The sequence below is a fragment of the Theropithecus gelada genome, chromosome 18 (genome assembly GCF_003255815.1).
Source record: "Theropithecus gelada isolate Dixy chromosome 18, Tgel_1.0, whole genome shotgun sequence".
In the NCBI taxonomy this organism is placed as follows: domain Eukaryota; kingdom Metazoa; phylum Chordata; class Mammalia; order Primates; family Cercopithecidae; genus Theropithecus; species Theropithecus gelada.
The window spans coordinates 3,572,928-3,591,799 of NC_037686.1; the positions used below are offsets into that span (position 1 = coordinate 3,572,928).

At 37.8% G+C, this 18,872-nt stretch overlaps 1 protein-coding gene across 2 annotated transcripts in view; it reads right to left on the bottom strand.

Annotated features, from left to right (window-relative positions):
• Positions 1–7,806: 7,806 nt before the first annotated feature.
• VAPA (VAMP associated protein A) overlaps positions 7,807–18,872 on the bottom strand; it is a 42,538-nt gene continuing 31,472 nt past the window's right edge. Inside the window, exons 6-7 of one of the 2 annotated variants that reach the window (XM_025364980.1) lie at positions 13,958–14,131; positions 7,807–10,462 (exon numbers count right to left, since the gene is read on the bottom strand). In XM_025364980.1, the coding sequence (XP_025220765.1) occupies positions 10,304–10,462; positions 13,958–14,131 (333 nt within the window). In that variant the 3' untranslated portion in view covers positions 7,807–10,303. The remainder of the gene's footprint in view (positions 10,463–13,957; positions 14,132–18,872) is intronic. The other variant, XM_025364981.1, reaches the window with a different exon arrangement.

Below are 18,872 nucleotides of genomic sequence, written 5' to 3' on the forward strand. Positions count from 1 at the left end.
TTGCCCGGCTGGAGTGCTGTGGTGCAATCTTAATCCAAACTCCTGGGGCTCCAGCAATTTCCCCACCTCAGCCTCCCCAGTAGCATGCAATATGATATACGCAACTTACTCCTGGATGGTTTTGAGAAAATGTGGGTATGTGTGTAGGTATATATACACATGTGAATGTATACATGTACATTATGAATGCATGCATGTGTATATATGAACACGCATGTATGCACATATAATGTATATGCACTTATGTGTGGAGGGGGGCAGGGAGGAAGCACCAACAATAAAGCAGTGAGGCAAAATGGGTGTCTTCTCTACTATTCTTACACTCTTTCTTACAACAATTTCAAAAATTATTTCCAGGAAAAAAATGAATTATTTTAATTGTGTTAAATCAATTAACCATGTTGATTTTTATTAGTATAAATTAATATTTACACTAATTATATACATATATAAAATCTCTGCTATGCTCCTAGGCATTAAAAAAACTGTTAAAAAGTTATCTCTGGGAAGTGAGATATTGGAAATTTTTTCTACTATATACTTTTCTATCTTTCCAAACCTCTATAATCCACTAGTGTTACCTTCATACGCAGAAAAAAAGAATCAACAAAGAAATGCACCATTCTTAACACTCACAGGTCACTCCCCTACAAGGATGCCTCCACCCTTACAGTATTTTTATATTTTCTAACTCGAGTATTCATTACCATTAAGCTTTAAAATTTACCATTAAATTTTAAAAAGTTTAATTATCCCAATATCATGTTCAATACGAATGAAGAACAGAGTAAAAATGTAATTTTTAAAATATCTTGCAGTCTTCACCACAATCTTACAAAGTTACAAAAGAGGAGTGTAAAAATCAGACGGTGTCATTGATGAGGAAGCTGAGCCTCGAAGAGGTTCCATAATCTGTTCCAGGGTTTGTCTGTAGCCAATGGCAGAGCTGAAATCCAAATTCAAGTCTGTCTATCCTCCAAAACCCACACTGTTTGTCCTGCTGCCACTCTACTGGCATTCAATAAAAGGCTGTTGCCTAACACAGATAATGCCTGCAGCTGCACACCTGGTTAATGACTTCAAAAATAAAACGTCAAGCCAAATGCCCAGTCTGCATATATTAATTTTTAACCCAAATAATCAGCTTCCCAATTTTCCACTTCATTTATACATACACAATAATTGCTACCATTTCTTGAGCATCTGCTTTGTGCCAAGTTCTGCTCTAAGAGCTATACTTCTTTGATCCCCTCCACATCCAACAAACAGGCATAGTTATTACCCTATTTACAGAGGAAGCTGAGACAACAGAGAAATAAAACTGCCCAAGGTCACAACTAGTAAACTGACAGAGCCAGAATTATAACCCACAATCTCATTTCAGCATCCAGACTCATACCACTTTGAAATGCTTTCCTCCCGAGGTTCTCTCATGCTTAATATTTGGAACTATAACGCTAAAGGCCATTGACGTAGCTAAAAATCTAGGTTAACTTGCTGACAGGTGGGCTATGAAGAGCCTGAATTTCAAAAAGCTTATATTCTGAAACCATATTGCAGTCACACGCCAACTTCTAGCTACTAGTATGGTGTATTCGGTAATTAAGTTTTAGGCACATTATTCTCTGATGTTGAGATTTTCAAAACCAGAAGAAAAAATTATTTTATACTCACAAAAGTGACTGAGACCAAAGTAAGTTCTCGTTTTTATTCAATTAAACATCATTTGCTCAGTTTCACTGTCATTCCCACCCCCTTTTCTCCCTAAAGGCAGCATGGTATGGTGAAGGGCCCAGACTTGTCCAAGACAGTTAAGTTTGGACAGTGAATTTCTCCAAGTGCTTCTCATCTGTGTTTTTTTAAAGTCTGAAAGGTGGCTGGGCACGGTGGCTCATGCCTGTAATTCTAGCACTTTGGGAGGCCCAGGCAGGAGGTTCATGAGGTCAGGAGATTGAGACCATCCTGGCTAACATGGTGAAACTCCATCTCTACTAAAAATACAAAAAAGTAGCTGGGCGTGATGGTAGACGCCTGTAGTCCCAGCTACTTGCGAGCTAAGGCAGGAGAATGGTATGAACCCAGGAGGCGGAGCTTGCAGTGAGCCGAGATCGCGCCACTGCACTCCAGCCTGGGCGACAGAGCCAGACTCTGTCTCAAATAAATAAATAAATAAATAAATCTGAAAGGTTATTCTGAGAATAACATATGTAAAGTACTTGACATATAATAAGTACTCTACAGTTACTGCTCTTCAAACTTTAGCCTATTTCAGTTTACAATGTTGTGGACATTCTGGGCCCAATTATCTGCTGACCAGGTACAAGTGCTTAACTAGTTTTGCCTCCTGACAACAGGATCCCCCCCCATATCCCAATATTTCAATCTGGTATAATCTTACCCTACACCCACAACTCCAACCTGTACCTAATATAGAAGTACTCAGTATTTATAATATGTGATTAGCATCTAAATCAGGGGTCACAAATTCAGATGAATACAGGAATCATGCAGGTAACAAGTAAGACAGAGTATAAAACAAGCGACGGGAATTACAGGGGAAACGGCTACTTGGCTCCAGAAAATTGTTGCCATGTGGTAATGCAAGACCTTTGTTCTAAATCTTGAATTTTCAAAAAAAAATTGTGTCATTTCTCCATTTCAACACACACACACACACCCTGCAGCACATGCATAAACACAGTGTGGATGTGCAAGTAGCCTGAAGATTCCACATATGTGCTTATGCACCTCATCCCTCTTCCCCTAGACTCATTTTACTTCTAAAATTATGTGTGACTATGTACACAGTCACATGTAGCAAGTGGCTTTTAGGGCAACATGTGTCTCAGCAACTGTCTTCTGGCCAGACTTGATGTCTGAGTCCTAGAACAAACCACCACGAGATACTCAGGAGAGCTGAGATGTTCAGTCGGATATCAACTACATCTGTGCCAGACTGATCAACAGACCCTGTGCTAACATCAGGCAGTGGCAGCACTGCTGGAATCATCAACAGGCTTCAGCAGCCTTTGCTAGAGACCGGTGTCCTAATTTCAGTTCTGGCCCTGGCAGTAACAGAAAGTCACTACAATGGGTCCAAGCTGCTACTCATAGGAGCAAACGATATATTAGTACATGAAATGCATGAGAGACCCCAAGGGACTTAGGTGGAAGTTTGGGGGCTTAAAATATTTTCGGTGAAGGTAAAGCTAGACAAATAATATTCTAAGATACACAGCTATGCAGCATTTTAAAACATGCAAAATCTACTATAAACCTGATTACATGTAGCAAAACATTGAAACGCAAGAATGACACACATTTCAGGTTAGTGGTTTGACAGATGGAAATGTGGACAGGGAAGGGCATCAAGGTGGCTTTAATCATATCTAGGCTCTAAACCAAATAGGTAAAAATAATGTGTCAAAGCTGGGGAAACTTCATAAGGAAAACAAAAGCAAAGAGAAAAGGAAACACTATTCTACAGCCACCGTACCTCCATACTTCTGTGGTATGGGAAACACATTATGAAAATGTAAAACTTCATTTGCTGTTCGTATCTCCAACGTACTGTCTTGGAGTTAGACATCAAAGTATTGGATGGAAATAACTGTTTACATATTTAAGTAGTTCAAACATTATTTATTGGAAACATTTGCACTATTTCCTCAAACAAATGCATAGATGTGACAGGCTTAACTACTGAATGCAAATACTATTGTAGCTGTTATCTTCCCCCCCATCACCTTGGGATGCAAATGTTATAACAATGAACACAAATTTCTAGCACCTTAACATTCACGTCGGGAGCCTTTAAGTACTTATGCTCCTCTCCCTGAAATTCCCATTCTGCTCACCACCTGTCTTACAAAGGAACCACTTGGTCCAATTCAAAATTAAGGCTCTTAAGGCATTTCCTTCATTGCAAAATGTACAATCTCCATAATTTCCTAAAACATGCATAGGGAAACTCCTCTAGCTGAGATATTCTATGGGGGTCCCAACGTACAAGACCATGTCTCCCTTGGAGAAATGAGAATTTACTTGATTAAACATTTAACTTTTAAAAGAAAATCTTAATACCCCAGTAACTTCATAAAATTTGCTCAATGGCAAAGTACATAAAAGCACCCAAAGAAATACTCTGCAAAACTTTCTTTTGATTCTCAAAAGTTTATATTTGTTTTCATGTGAAATATATCCTTAAATTTAATTCAAAGTAGCTTAATACCCTCATATATTTATCCACATATTATATACAATTAAGAATATACATTTTGGATTAAAATAGCACAAAAAGTTTGCTCCCCACAATTGTAATTCCTAACAAACCTCTACTTGAAACAAGACATGTACTAAGATTAGGAATTCTTACTGCTCTAAAATATTCCAATTCCTTACCATTTCAAACCCCCCCCCCTTTTTTTTTTTGGCACTTACACATTAGTAACCCTCTCTCTCTCACACACACCCACCCACACCTGTGTTATTTTTCCTCAGGGTTCTTAAGTGCCTATAGTACATAACAATTTTAGTTCTTTGTCAAATTATAAACAGTATCAAGAATTCAGACCACAAAGTCAATTATAAAAAATAAAACGCTTGCTTTAAATAATCATTAAATCTTAAAGGACCATTAGAAAAGGCCAGTCCCATTCTGTTCTCCAGTCTTGAAAGTTGCATAAGCCATTTCCATGAATTCTAGAGCCACCTTCTTAGAGTAACACACTTGTTTAGGAATGTTGATGTTGGTTTTGTTCATGGACTGAGATTGTTAATGGGCAGGAGTTTATTTCTTCTCAATTCTCTGGGAGATAGAGGACGAAAGCGGTCTTCAAAAATTTAAGACTAAAAATCTTAAAGACATTTCACAAGTAACAGTAGTCCCTGTAAAGTGGAATCAAAGGCAGCACAAAATTGCTATACTTACTGTTTGTGAGGAGTCAGTATTTGACTTGGACCAGGACACAAGCTATTTCCTTCATATGGTAGATTACAATGGTTAGGAGCATGGGCTCTACGATCAGACCATCTAGATCCCACTTTCTCTGCTACTTACGGCTGTGCAGACTTGAGCAAACTGAACCTGTCTAAACCTGTCTCCCCTATTCCATAGGATGGAGATAAGTATCTATTCCACAAGTTATCAGTGATGACGAAATGAGATGACGTAAAACTAAGTAAGAAGCATGCTGAAAACGACATTACACTTGAAAACCACCTTTTGCTTTGAGAAATACATGATGGACAAAATGAATTTCTCAGGTAGGTAAGTACACTGGGTGTCAGCAAAACGGCAATTAATACTGAAGCCCACAACATTTCTCAAATCGCATTTTGGCGCTGACAGCTCATTTATTCACAAGTCAAAAATCTTTAGTGGTATTCCAGCAATCCTAACTTGACAGGCAAAGCTTTTGTATTAAGCAATACCTAACAGTGACTCCTGCAATTTAAAGAAAAGTAAGTATTCTAAGTTCCCCTGTATCGTTGAAGTAAAGTCTTAATTAAATCTACTTCATATCTTCCTTTGGCATTTAAAAGCCTATGTAAAGCAACTGCCTGGCCAATGATTGGAGCTTGAAAAAAACTACTATGCCAGGTCTCCACCCCAGACTAATTAGGTCAGTATCTCTGGGGGTGCTATTCAAGCAACAATTATCTTTTATGTTCCTAAGCTCATCACATGAGTTAATGTACTGCCATAGTTGAATATCACTACTACAAAAGTTATCTGAATAACTTCCTGTACACTCTCTTTCAAGATGGGTGTTATACATAGGAACACCTGGAAAACAAGAAATTGAGTTTTAAAACAAGAAATATGGCAATAGGAGGGTATGTATAACTAGAAGGGAACTGTCAAGAGGCCAGGCCAATCAAGTGTTACATTATAAAATGTCCATAACCTCAAGAAAGTAACTATAAAAACAAAGCAAAATGCTTTTGCAGTCACATTTATACTTGGTTTTCAATAAACCACAGAAATTAAGTTGGAGAAAAATAGGATACAACTTATAATTAGTGATTATGCTTAAAGAACATTAATATTGGGCCGGGCGCGGTGGCTCAAGCCTGTAATCCCAGTACTTTGGGAGGCCGAGGCGGGTGGATCACAAGGTCAGGAGATCGAGACTATCCTGGCTAACATGGTGAAACCCCGTCTCTACTAAAAATACAAAAAAACCTAGCCGGGCGCGGTAGCGGGCGCCTGTAGTCCCAGCTACTCGGGAGGCTGAGGCGGGAGAATGGCGTGAACCCGGGGGGCGGAGCTTGCAGTGAGCCGAGATCGCGCCACTGCACTCCAGCCTGGGAGACACAGTGAGACTCCGTCTCAAAAAAAAAAAAAAAAGAACATTAATATTGTAGGGAAATGAATGAAATGTTCCTAGCAATTGATGCTGCTGAAAGGCAGAATTTGGAATTTTTTATATTTTCCAAAAATTGCCTAAAGTGCACACACTGTGTCAGAAGGGGAAGACAAACTTTCTTTTTCCCTAGTGATGTATGTTTATACTTCTTTGCACCAACCCAGGACTGGCTGGGCATTCATTCCCAAGATGTCACTGCTTCTGCGAAGAAGCATGGCTGTAATCTACCAAAAGTGGGCTATGAAATGTGGAATGAAAAATCAGCTGTTCTCACTTCCTACTACAAAACAGTTAACTCTATCTCACTAAGCAAGAGACTATCTGCCATCAGAATGCAAGTCCCAGTCAGTAATTAGCTATTAATGCTTAACAGGATATAAATGCACAAACCATCACAATCTGTTGAAATTTTCTGTATTGTGAAAAGGAAAAGGACACTTCACATTTTTAAACAGTTTATTCACGAATAGTTTAATTTCCCTTTAAATCTAGAAAATAAAGATAATGTATTTACCTTCTGATCTTTGTCTTTCCAAATGGTAAGCATTGATCCTTCCCACTAATAAAGGTGAAATTTAAAAAATTTGTGAATGGGAATATGCAAAGCTCTAGGAAAACTATTAATTGAATGTCTTTAAAGTGGCAGAAGATCACAAGTGGGGAATACACCCTCAAGAACTGTATTTTTACCTTACTGTTAAAACTTGTTTTCAAAGTGGTATCATCTGAAAGGTTACAGTTCAAAAGTAATTCCCATACCAAATAATATCAACTTTAGGTGAACATCTGAGCTAAATATTTAAGAGTATTATTTTTCTTGGCTGGGTGTGGCAGCTCACGCCTGTAATCCCAGCACTTTGGGAGGCCGAGGCAGGCAGAATTCAGGAGTTTGAGGCCAGCCTGGCCAATATGGTGAAACACCTGTCTCCACTAGAAATACAAAAATTAGCCGGGCTTGGTGGTTCACATCTGTAATCCCAGCTACTCAGGAGGCTGAGCCATGAGAATCACTCGAACCCAGGAGACAGAAGCTGCAGTGAGGTGAGATCGCACCACTGCACTCCAGCCTGGGCAACAAAGCAAGACTCTGTCTCAAAAAAAAAAAAAAAAAAAGAAAAGAAAGAAAGAAAGAGAGAAAATTACTTTTCTTTGATCGGAATTTCTGAATTTCATACATTTTTCTTCCAAGTGTCATTTTTTTTTAAGGGAACATACCACACACTCAGAACATAACTTCTTAGTATCTTGTAAATACAAGAATGAGGGAAGTTAAGGTACATTAGTCATAGAACAAAGGAAGCTAGTGCATTCAGTGTCACATACGAACTTAAGGCCTTAGTTACTTGACTGTAATTTCAGTATTATCAACAGTGTATTTCCCTCATGCTTACATATACAAGTAAGCAGGGAGATAAAGCAAAAACTTCTAACCATGTAAGGAATGAAGACAATTTAATCTCTATATTATCATATTATCAGTCAACTAACACAGTTTCAAACTATAACTGTTGGTAGTAAAATAATCTGATCACATTTCATACAGCAATAAAAATAACAGAAACAGTCTCATCTATACAATCAGAGCATCTCCTGATATGAACAACAGTTAAGCCCACATACATTTTAAAGATGCTACCCAGACTACAATCTATCTCAAAAGCAACCATGGCATAATGCATTTTATACAATGCCTACCTAAAAATACATTGTATTTTGTAATGTTATTTATTACCAATGTGGGAAGCATGTCTAGCCTAAACACTATAACCAAACTATTCAACAGTAAGCCGGCAGTAGTCTTACAATAGGAAATGTCACATATACTTGTTATTATAAATAGCATTTTATGTTCATTATTTCAGCCATCTCTCAAACTAAGACAATTTTCAAGTTATCAGAAAAGACACTGAGCTGGAGTCAACAGAACAGATTTCTAGTTCCAGCTCTGCCTCTACCTACCTGTGAGACATGGGGAAAGTTCTCTTAACCTTCGTAAGGCCTCAGATTTCTCAACTATAAAACAAAGGGACTGAACAAAATGAATTCTAAGGAGCATTCCCATAAAATGGAATTTGGCTAAATTTTCAAGAACTTCATTTCTTTAAAAAAAAGATCGCTATGAGATACCAAACTTGATTATTTATCACCAATAATACTGATTACATAAGAGCTTTAAGCCAAGGAATTACTGATTCTCCATTTATGGGGTGAAAATATAAGACTCTTTTTAGCATGCTTTTCCAGTTACCGGAAAAGGGGAGGGGGGGATTTTCACAAAAACAGTAAAGCATATAGCAATGGAAATATGACCTGCAGCATAGCATGCTAGTAATGGATAGGCATTACTTGTGTTTCTTTTTAGCAACTTGCACACAAGCAAGAGGTTTTATAAAAGATACCACAGCACACAGTAACACAATGTATGTATCATCTGACAAATTCAAAACACAGTTGAAATGAAAAGGCAACCAAAATACTTCAGAATACTTCACTCTTCTATAAAATGTGTACACAGATCTGGGCCTAAAATACTTCACCACATCCAGTTCTAAAATCCAATTTCCTTTTCAGGTAGAGCGCATCTTTTAAAAAAATAACACCTATGTTTAAGAATAAAAAATCACTTGTACTAGATTGTATGTAGCTAAAAACTGGATCTATTTTCTGATTCCAACATTTTCTATCCTAGTAAGAATAAATGAAGACACAGGACAAACCTAAGTGCAGGAAATATCAGACCCTGTAACACATACTTATACTGAAAATGTGTTTCACATGGTTTAACATTTGCAAAGGACAAAATCATTTTTCATAAAGAAAATTCCACAGGCTTGCTCAGTATTACCAAACTTCCATAATGAACATTATTTTGAGTGCCAAATTGGGCAGGAAAAAACACCTACTTTTAACTATTATGAAATATTATGAAAAGTAGTAAGACTTACTAGGCTGGTTAAAAAGCACTTTAAAACCAAGGAGAGTTAAATCTTCCTTGAGAACATACTCTCAGAACTTAGAATGGGGTAAAAATCAGATGGAGCACAGCCATGCTGTACACGTCAGCTCACTGAAATCATGTAACTTCTATTCTCATGGACCTTATTTTCCGTTATCTTGAAAACAAACTGGTTATAATCTCCCAAAATACCAGCAGTACCTCAAAATTTAATCAACTCCTTTCCTGAACAGAATTAGGACTTTCAATTAAAAACACTGTAATATCCGAGAGGGTTTCAATGCAAGACAAACCTTTGCATCATAATTTCAAGTGACCATATATAGTGGACTCCCCTCTAATAACACGACAGACACAGACAAGCTATCGAGCAAGAATCTGTTAACAGTTTTATTTTTTTTTATGTTAAATACCATGGGACAGGATTGTAAGGATGAAAAACTCAGTCAACAACTGCCTCACAAGGGATAAGAAAAATTCTGCCATGATATTAGCAAAGGTAAAGGAGGAAAAATTTACACTGTAAGAGGCACCATTTCCCCAAGGAATACCTCTTGGCATTTCCTGAATGAGTGGGATTAGCAATCTAAATAAATCATATTTCAAGAGGTAACAGCAACAGATAAAATTTAAAGGGATTATTAAAATAACATTTACAAGACTCTGAACAATTCTTGAACTCTTATTAAAACCACAAAGAAAGAACAATTCTTTATTTATGAATTTCATAAAGGACTGAATGTGCAACTGACATCTGCTAGTGATGATCTGGTACTATACAATTTGTCCAGGAGCCGAACAGTTTGTTTTTATTGGGTTTTCTAACCGTGAGAGATCATTAAAGGCAAAGCCTATATGACGCTGTACACACAAAAAAATGGTCACCGTGGGCCGTACTACCAGTGAAATGGTAGGTAAACAAATCTTTTTCTGGTCAAGAGAAAAAAAAAAGAAATAGCACTCTGCATGCTTCACTCTACAAGATGAATTTCCCTAGAAAGAATCCAATGAAAATGGCTGCAATTACAACAAGAAGTGAAGGAAGAGGACTGGTGACATTATCTCTGAAGGATGCAGTTGAGGTTGATCCAGGTTTATCCGAATGTGCTACCTTTCTGAGCCTTAAACCTTCATCCTAGGAAAAAAACAAACACACAAAAGAGGTTTTTAAAAACAAGCATACTAATGAGACTACTGGAGCTAAAAATCTATAGGGACGGAAAGTAGATTAGTGGTTGCCTATGGCTGGGGACAGAAACAGGGATTAACTGCTAACCACATAAGGAAACTTTCCGGGGGTGATGGACATTCTAAAACTGACCTACAGTGACAGTTATCAAGTTCTGTATTTCAGTGAATTGTACGCTCACAGTGGGTGTCTCCATGGGATATAAATTATACCTCAATAACACTGATTTTTTAAAACTGGAGCTGAGAAATGTATTCCTAAAAAATAAAAGTCAGATATGGCTATATTTACCTTTTATTTTAATTCCACTAAAAACATAATTAAAGAAGAGTACTTCCAAGGTGGCCCATGGTATTTAAAATCAGTTACATCTGTCCTAGCCCAGTCAAAAACTACCAGACCCGTAGTCTGCCAGTTGGGTTTACTGACCTACTGCAACTAAGGAACCGAAACAGCAGAGGCACAAGAGGGTATTCTTGCCAAAAACAGAGATACGGTTATCACAGAATTTTGGGGGAAGGAAACGGTTTAGCGTGAAATTTAAGGAACAGTGTTTTCACATGATCAAAGCAAAGCAGAGGGCTGTGTGTAAAGGGATAGCACCAGGTCTGGACTGCAAAGCAGAGAAAGAATACTGTTTCTTCAGGAACTACAAATTTAGATGAGAAATGTATGTAGGAAACCCTTATCTGAAGCTCTGCACCTGGAATGGAAACTGAGGGGGCTTCTCTGTGTCACAACGACAGATCCTCCAGTCCAGAGTGGGCTGCTTCCTCCTTGCTGACATGGCTTCACACAGCACTATGTCCTTAGAGGACAAGGTTTCTCAGAAGAAAGCAGAAGTCACTCCAGGCAGGAGGTTGTTACAACACTGTGTGCAATGTGAACCTTGGGAAAAATACTAAGACCTGTTAACTATGCAGTTGTCTTTATCTGTGTCTCTTACCCAATCTGACGAATGGCAGGACAGTTTACTTTTTTCAGTGCAAGGCAATATTTTCTCCCATGATTGTTTTATTGTGCTTATAAATAAACACTAACTAAAAGAGTACACCTAATGGCACAGTTTTATTTGCATTACTGGATTTTCTGGAGTTGGGTTTTTTTGGTCTCATGCTAATTAGTTCTATATAAAAACAGTAGTAATTCTCGGTTTCAGCTACACATCACAAACATCTACAGAACTTTTAATACTCCTGTGATTCTGATTCATTAGGTCTTGGGAAGGCCTGGTAAACTGTAACTTTTTAAAGCTCACTAGGTGATTCACATGCAGTGTGAATTAAGAACCACAGGGCTAGGGGAATTAAAACGGATAGTGAACAGACAGGAGCAAGAAAGTTAACATGGCAAAAAATTATGATGGCCCTGTGTATAAAATGCTAAAGGGTCTGAAATTCTGTAAGCCAGTGGGTCTCCAAGGTTTTTGTTTTATTTTGTTTTGTTTTTTTGAGATTTGCTCTTATTGCCCAGGCTGGAGTGCAACAGTGTGATCTCGCTCACTGCAACCTCTGCCTCCCAGGTTCAAGTGATTCTCCTGCCTCAGCCTCCCAAGTAGCTGGGCTTACAGGCACCCGCCACCACACCCAGATAATTTTTGTATTTTTAATAGAGACAGGGGTTTCACCACGTTGGCCAGGCTGGTTTCGAACTCCTGACCTCAGGTGATCCACACACCTCGGCCTCCCAAAGTGCTGGGATTACAGGTGTGAGCCACCGTGCCCAGCACAGCTTTTTTGTTTTACTTTTCCAACAGCAGAATCATCTCTCAAATAAAATCTCATACAGAACATTAGCATACAAAGAGCAGAAACCTGGAATAATATCTCTCTCACTTCCCTGGTTCATTCTTCCTATTTTCCAGACCTGCCCCACCTGTCACTCCTACTGTTTACACTCTCCCCTCCATGCCAGAGGTAAACAGTGGCTTTTGAAAGAAATCTATTGAGCACCCTAAGGAGCACATCTTTATCAAAGAACAGAACTATGGAAGTCATGGCAGATCAAGTAAAAGTAACCAACAAAATCCTTTAAAAGATCCATGGTGTGTAGGTGTGAAATAAAGATATTCTCCCCACTATCCAGACAAGCACTTGGAAGCAGAGGGGTACCCCTCAAGGGGGTACTATGAAGTATCAAACATGAAGAGACACAAAAATTCACTTTAAAAGCATTTCAGCAAAGGAGTTCACAGATCGACTTAAGATACAGTGTTCAGAGTGCAGTTCCTATATACACCTAACAAAAGGAATAATCAAATAACTCCCATCATTTAGCTTATTTTAGTTACATATATTTTTGTATCATCTACGTTGCTGCAAAGAGCTTCAGACAAAGCCTAAAGAGCAACATATAGGAATTCAGGTCTTGAAACAACTACTTGTCAAAGATAAGTATTATTCATAAATGTCACACATATTCAAATCAGTCCTCCTTCACCATCCATTTATTCAATCAAATATATGACTACTACACGCATGCACGGTGAATGCAGAGAGAAATGAAACACTGCCCCTGTCCCCAAGGAAATTACTGCCCACTAGAGGGAGAAAGGCCTCTAACAAGAGCAGAAGAATGCAATCGGCATAGTGGTGGCACAAAGCAGACAGGACAAATCGATTTTTTTTTCTTTTGGAGAGGGTCCCAGCAAACGCTATACTGAAAAATCAACAAGAATATAGTAGCAAGACATTAATATGTGTATGTGCTGTGTCGGGAGGGACAGGGTTCTGAGCCTTTCCAGTCACAGTGAAGAGCTGACACTAAAGCAAAAGAGGGGTGATAAACAGATGCTTCTCCAGCATACTCCAGCCCAACGCTGCCCCACGCCAATATGTGAGCTTCAAATGTGACCCCATATGTAACGTTAAATTTTCCAATAGTACATTTAAAAAGTAAAAAGAAATGTGTAAAATTCATTTTAATAATATATTCAATTCAACCCAATATACCCAAACTACTATTTCAGTATGTAACCATTAAAAAAAGAAAAATTTACCTTTTTCTGTACTAACTCTTCAACATCAGTATTTTACACTCAACAGCACAGCTCAATTTGAACAAATCCCATTTCAAGTGCTCAACAGTCCTAGGTGACTAATGGCTATGATGTGGGACAACACAATCCTAGTTCAGTGTGACTGGGGCACAAAATGAGAAGGACAGGAGAAACAAGAGCTGAAGCTGGCAATGCTGCAGGCCAGATCACAAAGGATTAGAATGCGTGCTAAGGTAAGGAACTTGTGGCAATGAGAAACCACAGGAAGACTTTTAAGAGAGGAGTAGGGTGGGGAGCAAAGGTCAGGACATAATCAAATTGGGGAAAACAAGAAAGAACTGACCAAGGATAAATTTAAAAACTAATTGCTAAAATGGCCTAATAACACTCACATGTCCTATACCTTCATTTAAATCAACTTATTTTCAACCAACAGAACTTACTCTCAGGTGTCGATTTTCTTCTGACAGCTTCATCATTTCTCCCTGAAGTCTTTTACACTCTTCCATTAGTTTCCTTGTTTCAGTATCATTAAGTGAAACACTGTGTGGTTTTGGCATAGGTCCATCTTGTTTAGATGCATTCAGTGGAACAGTTTTGCTAGGTTCCATGTCATTCTGTATTACAAAGATATTGAGATTTTTTTTACCAAATCTTCTTACAGGTTTTAAACAAACAAAAACATAAATTCTACATCTTTGTTTATGAAAAACTCTTTAAAAGGCCTAAATCAGTACATGTCAGCAGTCAAATTAGTCTAAATAACGAGCCCACTCCCTCTATTCCCATAACCGCTGGCATGTACGTCTACCATAGCACTTTATTACGTATCTTAATAATTATTGTTCAAGTTCTTTCCTATAACACTTCAAAGGCTGGGAGAGCAAGAGCCATCTCTCTTTGTATTTACCCCTAATACCAGCACTTTGGTCAAGAGCAGTTATTCAACCACAGTATGCTGAATGACTGACGTCAACAAAATCCAAATACGAAGGTCATTTTCCGTGCTCTGGTTCTGCAATTCAAATAAGGTTCTGGGGCGTAGGGGGATATTATTGCAATCATTCCAATAAAATTAGAAACTACCTAAGAAAAAACATGCCAAAAAAGCTAACTTCTATTATCATCTTAGTAATGCTGTTTGCTTTAATTCACATGATTCAACATCACAGTAAAAATTAGCATGCTCTGAAGACTATGAGCCCCAAAATCTTAATCCTAACCAACACTGAACCATTTGAAGTTAGTCTTGAAGGCCTGGAGATAAACATCTATGACAGCATCTACATATTCTTCAGCCTGTGGTCTAAAGTACCCCAACATCCTTCACTCTAACAGCATTTATGTCACCACACATAGTAGCAGTATTAGTGTAACAAGTTTTTTCATTTTAATTAAATTTTAACTTGCTTTAAAATAATTTTAGATAAAATCTGCTTTTTCAGCTATAAACTGCTAACAAAGACATGTACAAAATCAACTTTATGGCATTCCACAATACTCATTTTATAAGATTTATCAGAGGCTGCACACCTACCACACCATCCCAGCTGCCAAATTTATATTAAGTATAAACAGATTGTTTGCTCAAAGGGCAAAACTTGTTCTTCTTATGAAGGGGATGTGATTTGATTACTATGCCTAAATCCATGTAAAATCTATTTAAAAATGAAAATTTATAATGAGGTTCTAATCAACAACAGTATGTATTTGACCTGTCGGCAGATTCTTCCATTTTTCTTCAAGCTTCCCAGTTAAGAAAAGTTTAAATTAAAGAAGCATACTTCAATTCTTTCTCTGAGTTTTTCTCTTGCCAGCTTTTTTGTTCTTCACCCCAATCTCTTCCACCCCAATCTAATAATAGCCACCTCTACTATTAAAACACTGCTTCAGATATATCTTACCCTGCCAATACATTTTCCTATTATTTTCCTTAATAGTAGTTAGAACTCATTTCAAAATGATTTTCAGTGTGGTCAAATTCTATCCTAACACAAATCCAACTTTTGATAATGAAGTTGGCACACTGACTTCCTTTATAAAGGAGGTGGCAATGGCCACCAATATGGCAACAGAAGAACTTCTAGGTTTCGGTTAAGAATTGGGAAAAGGTATCATACCCATTCCAGAAAATTGACGAAAAACTTAAGAGGATGAAGCAGGGTACCATGTCTCATGCCTGTAATCCCAAAACTTTGGGAAGCCGAGATAGGTGGCCTGCTTGCGCCCAGGAATTCAAGAACAGCCTGAGCAACAGAGGGAGACCCTGTCTCTACAAAAAACAATTCTAAAAATTAGCCAGGCATGGTAGTGTGCAACTCTAATGTCAGCTACTCATGAGGCTGAGGTGGCTTGAGCCTAGGAGGTGGAGGCTGCAATGAGACGAGATCCTGCCACTGCACTCCAGCCGAGGTGAGAGTGAGACTCTGTCTCCAAAAGGGGGATAAAAAGACATACATGGGGTCAACACCAAAGAGAAAAAAAACTAAAACAAAGATCATCAAGCTCTTGACAACTAGATTTTTGTTTTTAAATTCTTTACATCGCATAAAATTTTAAATTATGAGGGGAAGGGAAAAACTCATTTCCCATAATCTCATGAAATCAACAAAACTATTATTTACATTACTATTTTTCCACACACATTTTATAAAATTGGGCATACATATTTGCTTATTCATTTATATGCATTTTAATAATCATTTTAAATGACGTATCATTAAATATTCTATTCTATGCCTTGCCAAAATTAAACATTTCACTTTTGTTAAGCATTTGATGGGCAGCTTTCCATTCTTTCCAATTTTAAATAACACATCCATAAGAAGATATTCCATAAAAAGATAACTAGATTGGAATTAGATTTAGATGTTTCTAATTCTAATAGAATTAGACTTGTAATTAGGTTAGAATTTAAGCAAATACAATTAGATTTTTCTTAAAATGTTCTCTTAAAAATGTTATACTCGGCCAGGCGCGGTGGCTCACGCCTGTAATCCCAGCACTTTGGGAGGCCAAGGAGGGCGGATCACGGGGTCAGGAGATCGAGACCATCCTGGTTAACATGGTGAAACCCTGTCTCTATAAAAATACAAAAACATTAGCCGGGTGTGGTGATGGGCGCCTGTAGTTCCAGCTACTCGGGAGGCTGAGGCAGCAGAATGGCGTGAATCCCAGAGGCGGAGCTTGCAATGAGCCGAGATCGTGCCACTGCACTCCAGCCTGGGCAACAGAGCAAGACTCCGTCTCAAGAAAAAAAAAAAAAGTTATACTACTTTTATAACAAAAAGGAGAATAAATGATAACCAATTTGTGGAGCATAAAGAAACTAGAATGCAAAGAATACAGTGAAGCTGAAACACACTTCAAAAGTGTGCCCAGTAAGTTATATCACATACTAGCTAGGCCCCTTACAAACCAGTCAACATACATAATAGGTGCAAGAAAATCTATTTACATATACATATGCTACATATGTATATGTAATATAGCATATTAATCTTAGTTGGGAGTTAAAAATGGGGGAAGTGTGATGGAAGGGTGGGGTTTGAGTCATGCGTGGAGTGACAATCTGAACAGCCTGATGGAAGAAATTAAGCAGGTGTAACTTTAAGTATATGCTTCCATTCAGGACCTCTAATAGTGAGGTTTGGCTCCAATAAAACAGCTTGTTTCTTTAGAGTTGCTTCAAACTGGTCCAGAAAGAGAAGACTGGTTCTTCTGAGAACCATGAAACAAGCAAACTAGAGGGATTCAACATGCTGTGACTCTTAGTAAATTGATGCATAGTCCCTTACATTTAACACTGCAATTTAGAATAAGCTGGAAAGTCAAGGTGTGTATCAACTAAAATAAAACAATAAACCAACCTTGTCCATTTTCCACTATTTAGCCTACCTGCAGTAATCTTCCATCTATGAGTTCTCCAGTCACGCACTGTATAATGATGTTTTGGTCAATGATGATCCGTACATACGATAGTGTTCCCATACAATTATAATGACACTGAAAAATTCCTATTATCTAGTGAGGTCTTACAACACATTATTCACATGTTTGTGGTGATGCTGGTGTAAATATACATACTGTACTCCAGTCATATAAAAGTATCACACATATGATTTATGTACAATACAGAATACTTGGTAATAAATGACTATGTTACAGGTTTATGTATTTACTGTGCTATGCTTTTTATCATTTATTTTACAATGTACTCCTTCTACTTATGAAAACAAAAAGTTAACTCTAAGTCAGACTCCGGCAGGTCCTTCAGGAGGTATTCCAGAAGGCGCTGTTATCACAGATGATAACACCTCCATGCGTGTTACTGTCCCTGAAGACATTCCAGTAAGACAGGATGTGGAGATGGAAGGCAGTGATACTGATGATTCCGCCCCTGTGTAGGCCTAGGCTGATGTGTGTGCCGTGTCTTAGTCTTCACAAAAAAAGTTTTTTAAAAAATCTTATTTAAAAAATTTTAAAAAGCCTATAGAATAAGGACATAAAAAAGATATTTTTATGTATCTCTACACTGTGCTTGTGCTTTAGGTTATATCAAAATTTTTAATTTTAGAGTTTATGAAAATAGTTACACAAAGCTAAGACTATTAAAGAAAAAAATTTTAATAAATGTAGCCTAAGTGTACAGTGTTTATAAAGTCTACAGTGTATAGTAACGTCCTAGGCCTTCCCATTCACTCACCACTCATTCACTGACCCACCCGAAACTGCAGACCCAGTTCTGCAAAATCCATTCACAGTATACAGGTATACGATTTTTTTTTAATCTCTTATGCCATATTTTTGCTGCACCTTTTCTGTGTATAGTCACAGGTGTCCAATCTTCCGGTTTCCCTGGGCCTCACTGGAAGAAAAATTGTCTTGGGCCACACATAAAATACACTAACACTAACAATAGCTAATAAGCTATTAAAAAAAAAAAAAAAAAATCACCAAAAAAAATCTCATAGTGTTTTAAGAATATTTATGAATTTGCGATGGGCCGGATTCAAAGCCATCCTGGGCCACATGTGGGTAGCAGGCTGCAGGTTGAAAGAGCTTGCTATAGATTGTTTGGATACACAAATACTTACCACTGTAGTACAGCCACAGGCTACACAAGTCTGTAGCCTAGGAACAACAGGCAATACCATACACAGGTTTTTTTAAGCACACTCTATGATGTTCATACAACAAATCACCTAACAACGCATTTCTCAATATATATTCCCATCCTTAAGAGATGCATGACTGTACTTCTTTATTCTTTTCTAACGACCATCAGAATTTCAGTTCTAATATTCCAAGTATTTCTACTGGGGTTTAATTAGAAAAAGAGGGAACTAGGAATTGGAA